We start from the raw sequence: 18,781 nt of genomic DNA on the forward strand, positions 1-18,781 counted from the left end.
GGTATCTATAAGGCATAGTCCCTGCCCTCAAGTAGCTGACGTTCTGATGGAGACAACGTCTACGTCCATGCAAGATATATATGGTATAAATGGAAAGAAATCTCAAAGGAAAGGTGCTAGTAGTGAGGGCGACCATGGCAGGCCTCCTGCAGGAGGTGGGATATGGGCCAAGTCTAGAAAGAAGCCAGGGAAGAGAAGAAGAAGAGGTAATGAAGGAGAGCATCCAGCCATGGGAGACAGCCCCTGCAGATGCATGTCTGGGGAGATGCCTCCAGCTCTGGTCTGGGCCCGCTCACCCTTAGCTCACTGCTGGCTCCTCATCCCCTATACCACCATTCATGGCTCCCCAGCCATGAATGAACTCTTCGACTTTTCCCACTCAGGTTCCCCAGACACCAAGGAGGAGGGGCTGGAAGCGCAGATCAGCCGCCTAGCTGAGCTCATAGAGAGGCTGGAGAATAAGGTAAGGAAGGGTAAGGAAGGCCTAGCACCGGGCCCCCTGCCTCCTCCTTCTCTTCTGCCTCCCAGATGTAGCCTCCAGTCCTGCTCCAGAACCTGCCCTGGAGGCCCCAGCCCCATAGAGGCCTCCCAGCCCTCACAGCTATTTTATCTATAGATCTGGAAATTCAGCTTTCAAGGGGTTTATTGATGCCACCACCTCCTCCCCCACCCCTAGAACTAAAATTTCACTCAGGATGCACTTTAACCAAGGGCTGGTTGGAGCCCCGATATTTCATGGTCTGAACTCCCAGTTTCAAGCTATGAGTATGGTTAACAGAAAGATGTGTGTGAGGCCCTTTTCTATTAAAAAAAATAACTCCATGGTAAACGAGCAGACCGGTAAAGTTTGGTAAAGCAAGGCTCCTCTGACTTTGTCCTCCAAAGCAGTTGTTCTCATCGCTTTGCTTGTCCTGAGCTACCTCCTCCATCCCTCCCTCTCCCCTCTCTCTGAACGTTTGCTCCAGGATGATGTGGAAGGGATGCCTGTTTCAGGCATGGATGGGTTGGAGCAGATGCCCTCCGAGGTCCCTCCAACTCTGAGCTCTAATGTTTTATGATTAAAATCACAACTGGGTGCTGGGAAGGAGATGTTGTTCCTCCCTTAAGGGATCCTTAGTCCATAGTCCTTGGGGAGAGGAAACCAATCTATAAGCAATTCTAGGAGGAGGCAGAATGTGATGCCCCCTCTTTGCCTGTCCCAGGGGGCAGAGCCCGGACCTATCTAGAACATCTCTGCACCTGTAACATGCTTTTATCCAAAGGAAGAAAAACGTTCCTGCTTTCGATGACCTATTCCCTGTCTGGGGGTGTTAGGCACACAGCGGCCTCTCTGACTATAGCTACACAGTGAACCAATCTGTTCCCATGTTTGACTTTTACTTCAATGGGTCTTTGGAGTGGAGGAGGGAGAAAATTGGGAAAAGGGAATGAGGAGAGAGGGAGAGAGATGGTAAGAGGTGAGAGAGAGAGAGAGAGAGAGAGAGAGAGAGAGAGAGAGAGAGAGAGAGAGAGAGCGAAGAAGAAGAAGAAGAAGAAGAAGAAGAAGAAGAAGAACAAGAACAAGAACAAGAACAAGAAGAAGAAGGAGGAGGAGGAGGAGGAGGAGGAAGAAGAAGAAGAAGAAGAAGAAGAAGAAGAAGAAGAAGAAGAACAAGAAGAAGAAGAAGAAGAAGAAGAAGAAGAAAGGAAAGAGGGAAGCAGAGGAAAGAGAAAAGAAAGAGAGAGGAGAAAAGATGGAGGAAGGGAAGCCGAGTGATAGAGAAAAGGAGGGAAGGAGGGAGGGAGGGAGAGAGAGAGAGAGAGAGAAGAGAAAAAAGCTGGAGGAATGGAAGCAGAGGGATAGAGAAAAGGAGGGAGGGAAGGAAAGAGAGAGAAAAAGAAGAAGAAGAAGAAGGGAGGGAGGAAAGGAAGCATAGGGATAGAGAAAAGGAGGGAGGGAAGGAGAGAAAGAGAAGAAGAAGAAGAAAGGAAGGAGGGAAGCAGAGGGAAAGAGAAAAGGAGGGAGGGAAGGAGAGAAAGAGAGAGAGACAGAGGGAGGGGAAGCCTGTTTTTCAGCTGCCTTGTAAATGTCATCAACGCAGTCCTCCTGTGGGGCCTTGAACAAGCCAGAGGGAATGGGGAGGAAGCCATCTGGACAAGGTGTGAGACTGATGGTGACCCAGAGGGGGCTCAACCCCCATGCACTGGGTCCTGAGGGACAGCACCCCTCACGCCAGTATCTGCAGAAATCTGGCTCCTGCCCCCTGACCAGGGGTAACAGGACCTATGGGGAGGGACACCCCTCGGAATTGCCCTAGAGAGCATCAGCCGTTCCAAAGCAGCTGAATACCATTGATCTAAGCTGGTCTCTCCAACCACTGCCCCGCCCCCCAATGAGATAGCCAGGGCAGGAAGGAGTGACTGATTTTCTGTTTGATGGATGGGGGCACTCGGAGGTTAAAGGACTTCTTGATCCCCATGCAGTGAGTTAGGCTTAGAGCAGGAGCCCAGCGATTCCCATTTCTGCGGCACTTTATGATTCACAAAATACTTTCCTTGCAAAGACCAGCAGATGTAGGTGGTTCGTGTTGCTATTCCCATCTTGCTGATGGGGAAAACTGAGGTTGAGGTTAAATGACAGATTTAGAAATCGAGGGGCCATCTGGGGGTCATCTAATCCAATTCCTTTATTTTACAGAAGAGGGAAATTGAGGCCCAGAGAGGGGGGTACACGGGTCCAAGATCAGACGGACCAGTAATTAGCAGCAGAGCCAGGATCCGGACCCAGATCCCCTAAATCCTTGTCCGGGACTCATTTCACTGGGCCATGCTGGCCAAGAGCCAGGGAAAGAATCCTGGCCTACATTTCTAGCAGCCATGGGAGCCACCGAGTTATTGGCATTCTATTGTGATTAATGATTGATTAAGAGTGCCAGGCTGGACCAATCAGTAAGCAGATGCTGTGATTGCTTTTAGCAGTGAGGGGGAGGGGGAGGCCTTGAGCCCTGATAAGCATCTCTTGGAACCACTGAGCAGTTGTAAGGTGCCTGGGAAATCACTGACTTAGAGACAGAGTGGACCTTTCAGTTCAGGCATTTTTCAGCTTCGTCCGACTCTTTGTGACCCCATTTGGGATTTTCTCAGCAAAGGTACTGGGAGTGGTTTGCCATTTCCTTTTCCATCTCATTTTCCAGTTGAGGAAACTGAGGCAAATAGGGTTAAGTGACTCAGAAGCCATCAAATCCAACACATTTTACTGAGGCAAATGGAGGTTTAATGACTTACCCAGGGTCACGCAGCAAGGCAGGATTTGAACTCAGCTCTTCCCGAATTGTGTTCAGCACTCTATGCACTGAACCCCGTCGTTGCCCCCGGGCCCTTAGCTTAAACGGTCCATAGCTTAAACACTGCAAATGTCCCACCAGCCATCAGGCTTCAGTGGAGCCAGATGTGGAGGGTAGTGTGATGGGAAGGCTGGTGTGAGGACATGGACGTGGAAGCCTGGCGAAGGTCCATAGATGGTCTGGTACTGTGAGAGGCCGGCCGCTGGGTGGGTGGGTGGGTGGGGGGCAGCTTTGAATCAGTTAGAGGAGGCCAGAACCAGAGCCAGCCCCGCATCCCTGGCCCCAGCAGGAGGTGCTCAGCAGGACCAGAGAGCCCAGGTTGTCATAACAACTTGGGGCAGCTCAGGAGGGAGGCTCTTGCAGTCTATTATTAGAATGCTGGTCGTCCTAACAACCAGGGCTCTTCAGAGATGACAGGCTCACGGGCTGAGCTTCCTCATTATCTCTGATTTGTTTTCCTTCTCTTGTGCCCCCCACCCCCACCGCACCCCAGGGAGGGGCAGGCCTAGCTGTCAGGCTGGCCTGTGACTGGCTGGGGCAGCAGCTGCACCCGCCCCCCCATCCCTGCCTGTCTTAGCTCATGGGCCAGTGCACCCCACAGGTCCGACCTCTGGCCTGGCATCACCATCACTACCATCACTTTAAGGTTGGCAAAGCACTTTGTATGACTTCTCATTTGATCCTTACGACAACCTTAGGATATAGGTTCTACTGTTACCTCCATTTTGCGGTGAGGAGACTGAGGCAGACAGAGGATAAGTGCCTTGGCCATGGTCACATACCCAGTAAGTGTCCAAGGCAAGATTCAAATTCAGATTTTCCTCTGATCATTGATCATCTTCCTTCTATTATCTTGGTCCCTTTTTATGTCCTCATAGCTAGCCTAAGACAGATTTCTTGTATCCTACTAAGTGTGTGTTCTTCCCTTTTTGAGCCAATTCTGATTAGAGCAAGGTTTAAGCTTTGCCCGTCCCACCTCCCATCTTCTCGTCTATCATAATAGCTTTCCTGCCTCTTTTATGTGAGATAATTTACTGTATTCCATCTCCCCCCTCCTTCCCCCAGTGTAATCTTCTTACCCCTTTATTTTGGTTTTTTTTTGGGGTGGTGAGTATCATCCCATCAAAATCACCTTATATCTGCACCTTCTGTCTAGATAGATAGATAGATACTCTTTCTAATTGCCCTTATACTAATAAAGTTCTTAGAGTTACAAATGTTATCTTGCCACATAGAAATATAAACAGTTTAACCTTATCAAATCTCTTGTTTTCTCTTTCTTATTTCTTCTTTTTTTTATGTTTCCCTTGAGTCTTGTATTTTTTTATTCAGCTCTGGTCTTTTAATCAAGAATACTTGAAAGTTCTCTATTTCGTTAAATGTCCATTTTTTCCCCTGGAGTATTATATTCAGTTTGAACTCACATTTTCCTGACAAGGCCTTGGGTTCTACCCCTCCTAAATGCCTAGATGCCTCCCAGTTTCTTCAAACCAGACTCCCAGAAAGCAGAACCTCAGGGCTGCCTCTGGACCAGAGGAGCAACTGCCCTGGTGCCTCCTGAGAAGACCACAGAGCCACCATTCAGCCCTAGCCCCTGCGTCCTGCCTGGCACAGCCCCTCATAGCCATGGAGGTCTGTCCTGTTCCTTTTTTCCTTTCCCCATCCTTTACATTGCAGGGCTAGAACCTACCTCTTCCCTAGTTGCCCTGGAGAGAGGCATCAGGGATGTAATGGAAAGACCAATGGACATAGTCAAAGGGCTTGGGTTTGCCACTGAGCAGCCACTCACTGTGTGATCTTGGTCAAGTCACAATTTCTTGGGCTTCAGGTCCCCCATTTTATGATCTGTTACAGTCTGGCAGTTCTCTAAAGACAGGTACTCTGATCTCTGAGGGAAGAAGAGTCTGGCTGGTAGCAGTGATGGAGAGAGGGGTCAGGGGGGGACTGAGGACAAAGTCAGGGCTTGGGGGGTTATGTCCAGGAAGGAAAGTGGAAAAGGGAGGACAGAAGACGGGGTCAAGGACCAGGCACTGGGTTCAGCCTTTCCTCAGCTTCCCAGATTATATTAGTGTTATAAAGATTAAATCGTATTAGATCACTGAAAGATCTAATTTGGCCTTTTATAGCCTGAATTTTGGCCACTTCAAAGCACTCTTTCCTAATTTATGGCATTGCTCTTACAGGGTTAAGTGTCCCAATAATGTTATTTTGCTTCACATTGTGTTTTCACAGAACCGATTAACAGGGTTAGGTAGAGTTTGCCTGTCTACATAAAAAGGTAATTCAATCCCAGGCAGTGGATGGCCATGGCTGCAGAGCTTAGAGATTCTGTAGTCTAGCCCCTCCATTTTTCAGGTAAAGAAACTGAGGCACACCCAAGACAAATAACAACCCTTCTGTTGCCCTGGCTAACTCATTGTTTGGGGGTGTTGGAGATAAATACAGAGTAATGGGGTTCAGGTGCTTTGGAATCCTAAATAATGCAGTCAGGACTTGAACCAGGTCCCTTGACTCCAGAGTCAACACTTCTGCTGAGATAATATAGCGCCTCATTCAAGACACACATCTTTTTTTCCCTCTTTATTTGCATCCATTCATAATTTTTGAAAAATTATTATTTATGACATCCTTTTCTTTTTAAATTTTGAGTTCCAAGTTCTCTCCCTTCCTCCCACCCCCTCTCCCACCCACTGAGAAGACAAGCAACAGGATATCAATTATACATGTGAAATCATGCCAAACATATTTCCGTATTAGCCATATTTCCAAAAAAAGCAAGAAAAATGAAGCGAGAAAATTATACTTCAATCTTCATTCAGAGTTCATCAGTTCTCTCTCTAGAGGTCGACAGCATTTTCCAATCATGAGTCCTTTGGAATTGTCTTAGTTCATCGTATTGATCAGAGTAGCCAAGTCTTTCGTTACATGATCATCGTTACAATGTTGCTGTTACTGTGTGCCATGATCTCCCAGTTCTTCTCACTTCACTTTGCATCAGTTTATAGAGGTCTTACCATGTTTTTCTTGAAACCACCCCCCTCGTCATTTCCCACAGCACAGTAGTACTCCATCACAGTCATACTCAAGGCACACATTTCGATGGGGGTTTGGGAGGGGTAAGAGAAGCAAATTTAGCAGTGGCAGTGGCAAATGCCAGTTTTGGTAAAACTGACATTAACAAGTTCTGCTAACCTACCACCATCAGACAAGAGGGTTAGCACTGATCAGCTTGAGAGAAGGGAGGGAGAGAAAGCAAGGATAGGAAGGAAGAGGGAAGGAAAATAGAGACAGAGGGAAAATGGAGAGAGAGCGGGAGAAAAAGAGAGAGAGAGAGAGAGAGAGAGAGAGAGAGAGAGAGAGAGAGAGAGAGAGAGAGAGAGAGAGAGAGAGAGAAAGAGAGAGAAGGCTGAGATTGACATGCAATCAGAGAAGATGTTTTAACAGACAGGGGCCTCAGAGGATGGACAAATCACTATGGCCTGGCTGTGCTCCGCCTTGAGGAGGTGGTACTTGGGCTCAGCTTGGAAGGATGTATAACATCTGGAAAGGTAAAGAAGGGGGTGAGGTGGGAGAGGGACACATTAGGTAAGAGGAACACAGTAAGCAGAAGCATCCAGGTGAAGGTGTTTAGTAATGAGAACACTGGTCTGGCTAGAGTAGAAAGCTTTTTTAGGGGGATAATAAAAGATGAGGCTGGAGAAGTAGGACACCAGATTGGGAGGGGCTTGAATGCCATACTGGGTTTGGTCTTTATCCTACAAAGAATGCAGAGCCCTGAAAGGCAGCATGGTGTAATGGATAGCGGGCTGTCCTCGTAGTCAAGAAGACCTGGGCTTTGTGACCCTGGGTAAGCCACCCTCTTAATGCACCAGGTAATTCAGTAAGACTACAAACTCAGGAGAAGGTACAGATTGTCATCCCATCACCCACCAATAAAATCACAGATCAATAAGCATCTTATTTTTATTTTTATTTTTGCAAGGCAATCAGGGTTAAGTGACTTGCCCCAGGTCAGTAAGCATTTATTAAGCACCTACTATGTGCTAGGCACTGTGCTAAGCTCTAAGGATACAAAAAGAGGCAAAAAACAACCTCTGCCCTCAAGGAGCTTACAATCTAGTGGGAGAGACGACACACAAACAAATATTTACAAAGCAAGTCACGGACAGGATCAATTTTGTCGTTGTTCAGTTGTGTCCAAATCTTCCTGACCCCATTTGGGGTCTTCTTGGCAGAGATCCTGGATTGGTCTGCCATTTCCTTCTCTAGCCCATTTTACAGATGAGGAAACTGAGGCAAACAGGGTGAAGTGACTTGCTCAGGGTCACATAGCTAGTAAATCTGAGGTCAGATTTGAACTCAGGTCTTCCTAACTCTGACTCCAGGCCCTGTGCTCTATCCACTTTGCCACCTAGCTGCCCTTGAGACAGGATAAATAGGAGATAATTAATAGAGGGAAGGCATTGGAACAAAAAGGGGCTGGGGGTAGCTTCCAGCAAAAAGGTGGGATTTTAGAGTGATTAAAGGAAGCCAGAGGCCAGTAGGCAGAGCTGAAGAGGGAGGGCATCTTAAGCATGGGGGACAGGGGAGAAAACGCCCAGATACAGTGAAAACCAAATAAACAAGCAAAAAATGGAAGGCCAGAGAATCATAAGGACACTGTAAACTGGTTTTTGAATGGGTGAGTGAGTGGCCCATTGAAAGTGAGACTTTAGGAAGATTATGTTATTATCCCTCCCCATACCTTAGCATCCATCTGGATCTTCAGGGGAATTCCCCCCTGGTAGGCCTGCGTCCATCCCAGTAAGATCACACTGCAGGGTCCCATAGCCAGGGCTACCGTACCTCCCGCTATGGCCTGCCTCCACCTGCAGCTGAGGCCGGGGGACCATGACGGAGGCTGGGCTGGCTTTAAATGAGAATATGCACAGAAGGCACTAGAGAAATGTCCATTATGATTGTCATGAATTATTGTAATGAGAACAATTATTTTTATGTTCCTGCCTTGCTCTTTTGCCCCTTTCCAACCACTAACTTGAAATTACAAATTAATTGAAGAGCCCAGAGACCCAGGTTCTCACCCCGGCTCTACCCCTTGCTTGCTCTGTGGTTTTGAAACCATTTTGCTCCTATAGTTTTACCCTAGACAATAACGGGGATGGATGAGGTGACCCGCCAAGGTCCCTTCCTGCCCTGACATTCTGTGTTCTAAGGACTATTGCAGCTAAAAGGAAGGAAACAGGCACCTACTATGTGCCAGGCACTGTGCTAAGCACTGTATAAATATCATTTCATTTGATCCTCACAAACAGCTTTGGGAGGTAGATACCAACATTATTCCCCTTTTATAGTTAACAAAATTGAGACAGAGTTTGTCAAGTGACTTGCCCAGGGTCACACAGCTGGTAAGGGTCCGAGGCTGGATTTGAACCCAGGTCTGATACTCTGCTCACGTTCTTTGTTCCAAGGGACCTCCCAGTTCTGACATTTCCCATTCTAAGGGCCCTTTCAGCTCTCATGCTATGATCTAAGGATCCTTCCAGCTCTGACGCCCACTAATTTAAGGATCATTCCAGTTCTAACAGTCTTTGTTGTGAGGACCTTTCCAGCTCTGACATTTTGTTGTAAGGGCCCTTTCTCAGCTCTGACATTCTGTGATCTGTCTATCCACAAGGACATGACACACACCATCTGCTCCTGGCCATCTCCCTCCAGGCCTGGCACACACACACACACACATACACTTTTGTTCTGATGAACAGGGGTGGGCAACTTGATCGGTTGGATTCCTGATTTAATCTGGGTGTCAGACTCAAGGGTGAACATCTGTTCCTTTGGCTGAACCCCTGGCTTTTGACCGGTTAGGACGGAGACAGGTGAAGGCCATAGGGGTCCACAGGGGCAGCAGAGCCAGAGCCTGGGAGCAGAAAACACAGACATTGTGCCAGTAGTTCATGTATTGGAAATAGCCCAGGGTGACCCGTTCTGAGACCTAGAGTCTGTTCATCTCTAAGTTCTGGAAACTGGAGACAGGGTTAAGCCCCCTGAGGCCAGGAGGTGCTTCATTTCTGTTTTTGTATCCCCAGCACTTCGCATGGTGTCTGGCACTTTGTAGGCATTGAATAAAGCTTTATGATTAATTGATTGATCGGGGCCCATGTTCTCAGATAGTAGAGCTTTAGGTACTCAGAGAAGGGAAACAACAGCATGTCCATCAGGCTAGTTAGCTTTAGACTCCTAGCAATGCATCATCTGTGAAATGGACACTTTGGTCAAAGGTCCAAGGCTTCCTGAGTCCATTGGGGATCCGTCCCTTCAGCCTTGGTCCCCTATCTAACTCCGGAACCTGTTGTGGGAGGCCTCAGATGGCCCAACAGACCTCCCCAAGTAGGACTGAACTTCTGAGGCCTCTTTGGAGGTAGCAAGCCATCCCAGTAGAATTTTTAAAAAAGAAGCTGGGTTCAAATCCCAGCTCTACCTCTTACTAACTGTAGGGCAAAGCGTCTCACTCATCGGGGTCTCCAAGTGAGAGGCACCATCAACCTCACAAAGATGAGGTACACAAAGTGCTTTGTCAGCCTTTACCGGGCAGAGATTATGTCTTATTTAAATTTCGAATCTCCTGCAGCAGCCTCCAACCACTCTGGGATTTGCACCTACTGCATGGTTAATAAGTGTTTATTGAACTGCCTCCTGTTTTATTGATTCCAGACCCTGTGGTTTGATCTGCACCAGCGTCTGTCGGATGGAAATAGCACGGCTTGCACTGTGAGTACCCATCCCCCACCAGGTTTTCTCTGTCTATCTATTTCTCGGAGGGTGACCCCACAGCCAACTGCTGATCGGAATTCTCAGCTTCTCTGAAGTGAGAACCCTGTGAAACAAATATCAGTGGTTGTCAGAATACTGAAATTTGCTGCTTAGTCCAATGAATACAAGACACCCCGAGGAACAAAATGGCAGTCCACCCAAGGACTGCATGGCCCCGTGCAAAATTGGAAAGGATTCTCTTCACTGCTGCAGTAGGAGAGAAGACCAGTCACAGGACCTGTGTAGAATGGGGCAAACATCACAGAGGGAGGTGTATTCATGAGGCTTAGAGCTACAACCGTCTAGTCCAGGGGTTCTTAACCTGGAGTCCAGGAACTTGTTTTTAAAAATACTTTGATAACTGTTTTAATATAATTGGCTTCCTTTTGTAATCACATGTATTTTACATTATTCATATAAAGCATTGTTCCGAGAAGGGGTCCACTGGCCTGACCAGACTGCCAAAGGGAGCCGTAACACAAACGAGGGAAAGAACCCCTGGGCTAGTTCAACTCTCTCATTTTACAGATGAGGAAACCGAGGCCCAGAGAAGTTAAATAATTTTCCTGAAGTAACACAGAGAGCAAGAAGCATAGTCGTGGTGTGAAACCCACGTCCCCCAAGGTGGCGGCAGTTCAAGTGTCTCCTTTCTCTTCCCTCAGTATCTACTGCTGGTGAGACAAGAGATGGTGGTGTCCCGCGAGCACCTTGGGGAATTCCTGAACTCCCTGAGGCAGTACCTGAGGAGCACGGCCGAGGACAGCCACTGCTTTCAGTAAGTCCCACTCGATTTATTGGGAGGGAGGGAGCAGAGGCACGCTGGGCCTCCTAGGAAACACTTCTCCTCAGCTGCAGGGACATGAAATCTAGAGTCCCCTCACTCCCTGCTGGTCATACCTGCACGCAGACAGAGATTCGAGGAAATGGTGATTGGTGTGTCCTCGCAAACCCACCAACCCTGCTTCCTTAGCTATTGCCAAAGGATCGATGGGATGACCAAGAAGGAGTGGGTGCCCTCTTGTTCTAGGGGGCTAATTGCTTTACAGATATCATCTCATTTTATCCTCACAACAAGCCTGAGAGGTAAGCGCTCTTATTATCCCCGCTGTACAGTTAGGGAAATGGAAGCAGACAGAGGTTAAGTGACTTGACCAGGGTCACACAGCTGGTAAGTGTCTGAGGCTGAATTTGAACCCAGGTCCACACCACCAAGGCAGAAGACAGGGGTGGGAGCTCAGAGATTGGAGGAAGGGCAATACTGAAAGGGTACCTGCTTATCAAAGCCCCATGAACCCCCACCCCATAGACATAGACCTTCTGACTCCAGTGTTTCCTAGTTCCACTCTCCATCAAGTGCCCTGATGCCATTCTCTTTCTCTGGCTCCATGCATCCTCCCCACTACAACTTATCCATCCTATACCTTGTGACCAGTCCTTCCTAGTTCTGGGATCTATAATTCAATCGTATCACCAGTATGAAGCAGTGGGGAGAACCCTAAAGTGATTTGGAGCTGATATCTGGTTTCAAATGCTTCCTGTGACACTTTCTAGCCAGGGCTGGGTCACCTGATATTTTTTGAGCCTCAGTTTCTTCATCTGTAATATAAGGCTAGTACTACTTTTACTCTCCACCTCAGAGGGTTGTTGTAAGGAAGTCATTTGGTAAAACTTGATGTGCTAAATGAGAATAGTCATCATCACAACCATATCAGGGGGTCATTGACCTTATTCGCTAAGCTAATCCCTGCTGATGTACCAATGGAAGAGGGCTATGGAGACCTCTGGTGACACTCTCACAGGGAACTTCAGGAGATCATGCTTCCAGAAGAAAACATCTTTGATGACCTTGCATGGCAGAATCAGGATCCAAAAAGATTTCAATAGATTTGAATCTTGGACTAAATTTAATGAGATGATACTTAATGGGGACAAATGTAAATCTTATACTCAGGTCCAAAAAATCAATTTCCCACGTACAAAATCGAGGAAGTACAGCCAAATAAAAGTTCATCTGGGGGGAAAAAAGGCATGAAGCTTTTAGTTGAGTGCAAGTTCAATATAAGTGAACAATATGATTTATTGCCCCCCTCCCCCCACCCCAAAGGCTAATAGAAATGTGCTAAGTAAAGACAATGATGGCCCAATTTGCCTTGGTTAGACCACGTGTTCAGTTCTGAGTAACACATTTTAGGAAGGGCATTCATGAGCTGGAGATCATCCAGAAAAGAGTCAGGAGGGAGAAGGGCTGTAAGAAGATCTATTGAAGGAAGTGGGGATGTTTTGCCTGGAGGAGAAATGACTCAAGATGAATGGAATATCTCTCTTCAAGAATGTGAAGGGCTTTAATGGAGAAGAGGGACTGGGCTTGTTCTGACTGACCCCAGAAAGCAGAACCAGGAGAATGAGGGCAAGTGGCAGAGAAGGAGCCTGAGACTTAGCCCCTAGGAAAAGACTTCCTAATGACTAGAGCTATCACTGAGTGAAAGGCACTCACTGCCTGAGGAGACCTGCTGCTCTTCATTAGAAGGCTTCTAGCACAGGCTTGAATGACTGCTTGTACCCCTATGGGTTAGACTAGGTGCTCATTGAGTACCATTCTGCCTTTGTTGTTTTAACCATTAGTGACTCTGACAGTGAATACTTCAGACTAATGTTTGAGAGGAGATGCGTTGGTGTTGGTTTGGTTTGGCGGAGAGGTGGTACTCCCATTATACCACAGCATATAAGCCTAGTCCCTCTGCCACCTTCATTGCCTTCATTCATTTATTTTACAAATATCTATCAAAGGCCTATATTCAAAGCACTATGTGATCCTGGGCAAGTGACTTCATGGCTGTCTGGCTTAGTTTCCTTAACAGTAAAAGGAGGATAATAAGAACACCCACTTCCCAGGGTTGTTGCGAGGATTGTATGAGCACTTATCACAGTGCCTGGCACATAGTAGGTTCTTAATAAGTACTTGTTTCTTCCCTCTCTCCCTCCCTTCCTTCCTCCTTTTCTCCCTCCCTTCCTCCCTGCATTCTTTCTTTCCTTCATCCTTCTCTCCCTCCCTTCCTCCCTCCCTTCTTTCCTTCTTCCCCCTCTCCATTCTTTCCTCCCTCCCTCCCTTCCTTCTTTCTTTCCTTCCTTCCTTTTTTCCTTCTTGCCTTCTTGTCTTCCTTCCTTCCTTCCTGTGGATAAGAGCTATTTGTAGTCTCTGAACCCTCCATGTTTCTCGAGTTCATAGTGGGTTGTATGCCATAGCTCGTTCGTGTTCTCTCTCTCTCTCTCTCTCTCTCTCTCTCTCTGTAGTTTCCTAGAATTGGAAAGACCCTTAGTAATTCTCTAGTATAGAGGTTCTTAATCATTTTTAGTGTCATGGACCCCTGGGGCAGCAGTGTAGTGGAGCCTAGGGACCCCTTCTCAGAATGTTTTTAACTGCATAAAATAAAATACATAGGATTATAAAGGAAACCAATTATGTTGAAATATAATCATAAAAAAGTTTTTAAAAAGCAAGTTCACAGACCCCAGGTTAAGAATGCTTGATCTAGTCCAAAATGCTCACTTAACAGAAAAAGAAACTGAGGCTCAGAGAAGGAAAAATGACTTGCCCAAGGTTGCAAGTGGGATAGGCAGGATTTTAACTCAGCTCTTCTAATCCCAGTTCTGTTGTCTCTCTCACTCCACACCCCTCTCTTTCCTTCTCTCTCTTTCCAGCATCACTGCCGTGAGGCTCTCTGATGGCTTCACCTTCGTTGTCTATGAGTTCTGGGAGACTGACGAGGAGTGGAAGAGGTAGGACCAAGTCAATCTCCAGTGTTTTATCTTGATGACTCAGGGTGCCAGGGAGCCAGCTGCTCAGTAAGACTTCCCAAACCAGGGAGATAAATCTCTAGCCTCCCTTCATGATGTGTTGCACAGCTGATTCTGCTGCCTTTATGGAGTGCTGTGGTTTCCTTCCTTTTCTTTCTTTCTTTCTTTCTTTCTTTTTTTTCTTACTTCCTCCCTTCCTTCCTTTGCTTCCTCCCTTCCTTCCTTCCTTCCTTTCCCTGGGAGCTGCTTAAGACCAATCTGGCCACCAGCACCCAGTGCACCAGTGACTCCACAGTGGAAACACTGCACTAGGGAGGAGGGATATTTCTGTTGCTTAGAGTGTCTAAGCCATTCAGGCTTGAGAATCAGTTTCTTGAAGCCGGAATGTCCTGTCCTTTTGGGAAAGGTGAGTAGTTACCTGAGTACAGCCTTGCCCCACAGGCATGATAGATTCTGGGACCTGAAGAACCTGACACCACTCAGTCTCCATTGGTGACTTCCTAGAAACCAGGAGTTGTTGGTATCTAAGGAATGTCAGTCCTTCCAAGGGAATCAGCGAAGGCCCCAGGGAGAAATTGAAAGACATCCCCTCCCCCCATCATCCATGTTCCTTGAGGCTGCTAGATGGCACAACAGATAAGAGTACTGGGCTCTGGAAGACCAGAGTTCAAAACCTGCCTCAGGCATCCTCAGTTGGAGGACCCTGGGCAAGTCCTTATCCTCTCTCAGCCAGGTGTCTCTTCTGGGAAATGGGGGAATGACAGCACCTGCTTCACCGGTGAGGATCAAGTGAGATAATATATGTAAAGCACTTGGCAAACCTTCTAGCCCTGGAGAAATGATTAGCAATATTCATCCTACGTTCCATTAAAATATGTGGGGAAAGTGAGAGGGCAAAGAAGGTGAGAATTGTTTGTATCTTTTTTTTTTAAAATGAGCAGAGCCTCTAGCTTTCCTTGGCAGTGATAATAATGAGATACATTGAGACCTGGTGGATAGAGAGCTGGCCCTAGACCTCGGGAAGATGTGGGTTCAAATCCTGCCTCTCTGGCTATGTAATCCTGATCAAGTTACTTAACCCCTCACTGCCCAAAGCAACTCCCTAAGACTCTGAATTGTAGAAAAGGCGCTGACCTGCAGTGGTAAAGGGAATTTCCTTACCTGGAAGTCCCCTTTACTAATGCAGTCACAGGTCTGGTCTTTATCCCTAATAGCAATCACATTTCCTTCACGCTTTAAGGCTTACAAAGTGCTTTCCTCACGTAGTCCCTTCCAGGCTTTGGGTAGTTAGAAGATTTAGTGGATAGAGCCCCTGGAGTCAGGAAGACCTGAGTTCAAATCCAGCCTCATATACTGACTAGCTGTGTGACCCTGGGTGAGTCACCTAACCTCTGTCCTCCTCAGTTTCCTCACAAAATGAAGATGAGAGGATATTTGTAAAGTGATCTGCAGACCTTAAAGCACTATGTAAATGCTGGCTATTATTATTATCATGGAGAAAGCATTGTCTCCATTTTACAGGCTTACAGTAGTGGTGACTTACCCTGGGTCACAGAGCTAGAAGCAGAACCAGGTCTGAATGCATCTCATTATTAGTATTCTCAACAGAGAGCTAGTGGCATTGCTTGTTAAAAACACCAAAAACTCTCACCTTCTTCCCCCTCTCACTTACCCTACATATTTTAATGGAACGTAGGATGAATATTGCTAATCATTTCTCTAGGGCTAGAAGGCTTGCCAACTCAACTTGATCCTCACTGGTGAAGCAGGTCCTCTCATTTCCCCATTTCCCAGATGAGACACCCAGGTCTGACTCTAAGCTAAGCGCTTGGTGCCAATGGCTGTCTTCCATACAAACCAATCTTGTCTCCAGTCAATCCAGCGCCATCTTAGTCAATCCAATGGGTTTGTTGCAGCGTCTAAAAGTGTTTACACAATATGCATATTGTCCTCCCTGGGGTTCAGGCTCCTCATTTGTAACTCGAGGCCATGAGACAAGAGGGTCCCTTCAAGGTCCCCTCCCTCCCGGGGCCGTGTTCAGAATCTCAGATTTGCATCAATACAATAATTTTCAGTTGTTTTCCCTTCTCTCACAGAATCATGGACTCTCAGAGTTGCACCTGAACAAGAATCCCATTCCCAACAAGTTGTCCGAAGACCTCTCATGAAGGGGACCCCCCCCCCCCGCCCCCTGAGTCAGCCAGACTCACGTAGGCCGCTTGGGGCCGGCTCTGACATCTTGGAGATTTCCCCTTGTATTCTCTGTTTCTTTCTGGCTTTCTTCACTGCCCTTGGTTCTGCCTTTCGGGGCCAATTTCTCTTGACCTGTAACCCCTCCAAGTATCGGAAGGTGTCTCTCACGTTCTTCTCCTCTGTCTTCTTTTCTCCATCCTAACCAGTTCCTTCAGCTGCTCTCCCTCCAGCCAAATCTTCCCCTTCATTTATGCCCTTCTGCGATTTTCTGCTTTTCAATTCTGCCCCCTTCGCATTTTACAAAACCTTCCTTATAACACTCTGCCTCTGTGAGGTTTATCTACATCACTGTGGATGGAGGACGCTCTTTCCCTCCTTTACAGAAGGGGCAGCGAACAGGTGAGTCCCAAAGGAGGAAAGTCAGCGACAGTCCTGGGGACCCTGAATAGCAGGGAGGTGGTTCTAATATTCTGCCAGGCCTCAGAGAACTTGGTTCCTCTGAAGTGACATCACCTGCCTTCCTCAAATCTGAGCCAAAATAGTGTTCCCTGGAATGGTCAAGTGGGTGCCTTGGCATCAGATATGGGTACGCCGGAAAGCCAAATCCCGGGCCCAGGAATGGACGCCCTCTGAAATGTGTGTGGCTGAGATAAGATAAGATGGGAGACTGAATGAGAGTCAGGGCTGAGTTAGGTATCTCTGTTGATGAAAATTTTTCTACTTGAACCTGGGACCAAATTCCCATCTTCTATTAATTTGAGTGAGATGGTAGAATGAGACAAAGACTTTGAAAAGTGAACTGTGCTGCATGAGCACAAGGAGGTTCAGGTTTTTAACTCTCTGGGGGTCTCACATACACACACATACGGGCGTTTTCTAAGTGACCCTGACAATTCAGAACCTCTAGGGGCTGTAGGTACTGCAGAGAGATGGGCAAAACTGTCCAGAGCAAGGTCCAAGGCGGGGTGTGGGGCTCAGAGATCTGGTTTTGTGCCCAGGCGAAGATCAGCCAGAAAAGGGAAAGGAACAGGAATCCGGGCAGGACCTGCTCCCCACCTAAGTCAGGGTCAGAGAAAGAACACTGGGCTCAGGAGTCCAAAGGTCTGAGTGCTAATCCTGACAGTGCTGCTTACTAAACACCAGTCATGTCCTCCTCAAGAATTCAGTTTCTTTATCTGTAAAATGAAGGGGTTAGGCTAGAGTAGGGCTTCTTAACGTGTGTGTGTGTGTGTGTGTGTGTGTGTGTGTGTGTGTGTGTGTCCTGGACCCCTCTGGCAGTCTAGGGAAGCCTGAGGACCCCCTCTCAGAGTCAAGTTTCTAAATGCATAAAGTAAATAAATGGATTACAAAGGAAACAATAACATTGGAAAACAGTGATATAAACTATAACATATAATAATATATTAATATAACATGTCATAATATGTTAATATAATACTACATCATTAATAATGTAACACAATATTGTATTAATGTAACACAATATTGTATCATTGTAATATGATATGATACAATGTAACACAATATACTGTAACAAGTACAGGCACCCCTGGGTTAGAGGGTCTCTAAGGCCACGTGGTGACTGCAGCTGGGAGATGTGGCAGTTTCAGCCTCAGAGCTGCCTTCTTTGCTCCAAAAGGCTTTGCCAAGACTTCTCCTGCTCTGTAGAAGGTCCTGGGGAAAGGACACCTTCCCCTCAGCTTCACGGATGGACTCTTGAGGCACAGCTGCTCCAGTTCCTGGGAGAGCAAAAAGCTCAAGCCTAGTTCTGGTATATAGGGGCGTATAGGTGGGGCAGTGGATGGAGCACTAGGCCCAGAGTCAGGAGGACCTGAGTTCAAATCCAGCCTCAGACATTTACTAGCTGTGTGACCCTGGGTAAGTCACTTTACCCTGTTTGCCTCAGTTTCCTCATCTGTAAGATGAACTGGAGAAGGAAATGGCAAACTTCTTCTGTATCTTGGCCAAGAAAATCCCAAATGGGGTGATGAGTCAGAGATGACTGAACAATGACAACAGCCTAGTATATAACCTTGGTAGCCCCTGCACCTGGAGCCACACCTGAGGCCCTGTGGCTCAGCCCCCAAGAGGGATATCAGGGGCTGTCAAAGGCTAATCAATGGGTGACTGAAGCATCTGTGTGTGGGGGAGGGGAGGCATCACATTTTTAAACCCCACCCACCCAACCTCCAACACCTCACAGAACTAACCCAGAGCTTAGGATGCTAGGATTTAGTGCTCAAAGGCATCTCAGAGGCCATCGAGTCCAACCCCATCATTTTATAGATGAGGAAATAGGCCTAGATTAAATGACTTGTGCAGGGTCACACAGGGACAAGTTCTAACCCTTCCATTTTAGAGATAGGGAAACGGAGGCCCAGAGAGGGAAACCCTGAGTAGGTAGCGGAGCCCAAGATTTGAACTCAGGTCTCCTGACTAAATGTCCAGTTTCTCCTCCTACTGTACCCTACCACAAGGCTGCCTCACAGGGATAGAAGGCTTCTAGAGAGATTCGTAAAGATGAGGACTCTAAAATTAAATAAAATATTAAAATTAGGAATAAATTAAATGAAATTAAAATTAGGACTCTTAAGATGGAAGATGGGAATTAAGATCCAACAGTGGACCCGTGTGATGAGGGTAGACCCTCTGCCCTGAGG

General features: G+C 47.1%; 1 protein-coding gene across 2 annotated transcripts in view; it reads left to right on the forward strand.

Moving 5' to 3' along the window:
* Nucleotides 1–18,781, forward strand: part of NECAB2 (N-terminal EF-hand calcium binding protein 2) — a 51,468-nt gene that overhangs the window by 29,490 nt on the left and 3,197 nt on the right. The window contains exons 8-11 of one of the 2 annotated variants that reach the window (XM_036751509.1): nucleotides 384–463; nucleotides 10,035–10,091; nucleotides 10,796–10,908; nucleotides 13,833–13,910. In XM_036751509.1, the coding sequence (XP_036607404.1) occupies nucleotides 384–463; nucleotides 10,035–10,091; nucleotides 10,796–10,908; nucleotides 13,833–13,910 (328 nt within the window). The remainder of the gene's footprint in view (nucleotides 1–383; nucleotides 464–10,034; nucleotides 10,092–10,795; nucleotides 10,909–13,832; nucleotides 13,911–18,781) is intronic. The other variant, XM_036751511.1, reaches the window with a different exon arrangement.

Source organism: Trichosurus vulpecula, chromosome 3, assembly GCF_011100635.1.
Source record: "Trichosurus vulpecula isolate mTriVul1 chromosome 3, mTriVul1.pri, whole genome shotgun sequence".
Taxonomy (NCBI): domain Eukaryota; kingdom Metazoa; phylum Chordata; class Mammalia; order Diprotodontia; family Phalangeridae; genus Trichosurus; species Trichosurus vulpecula.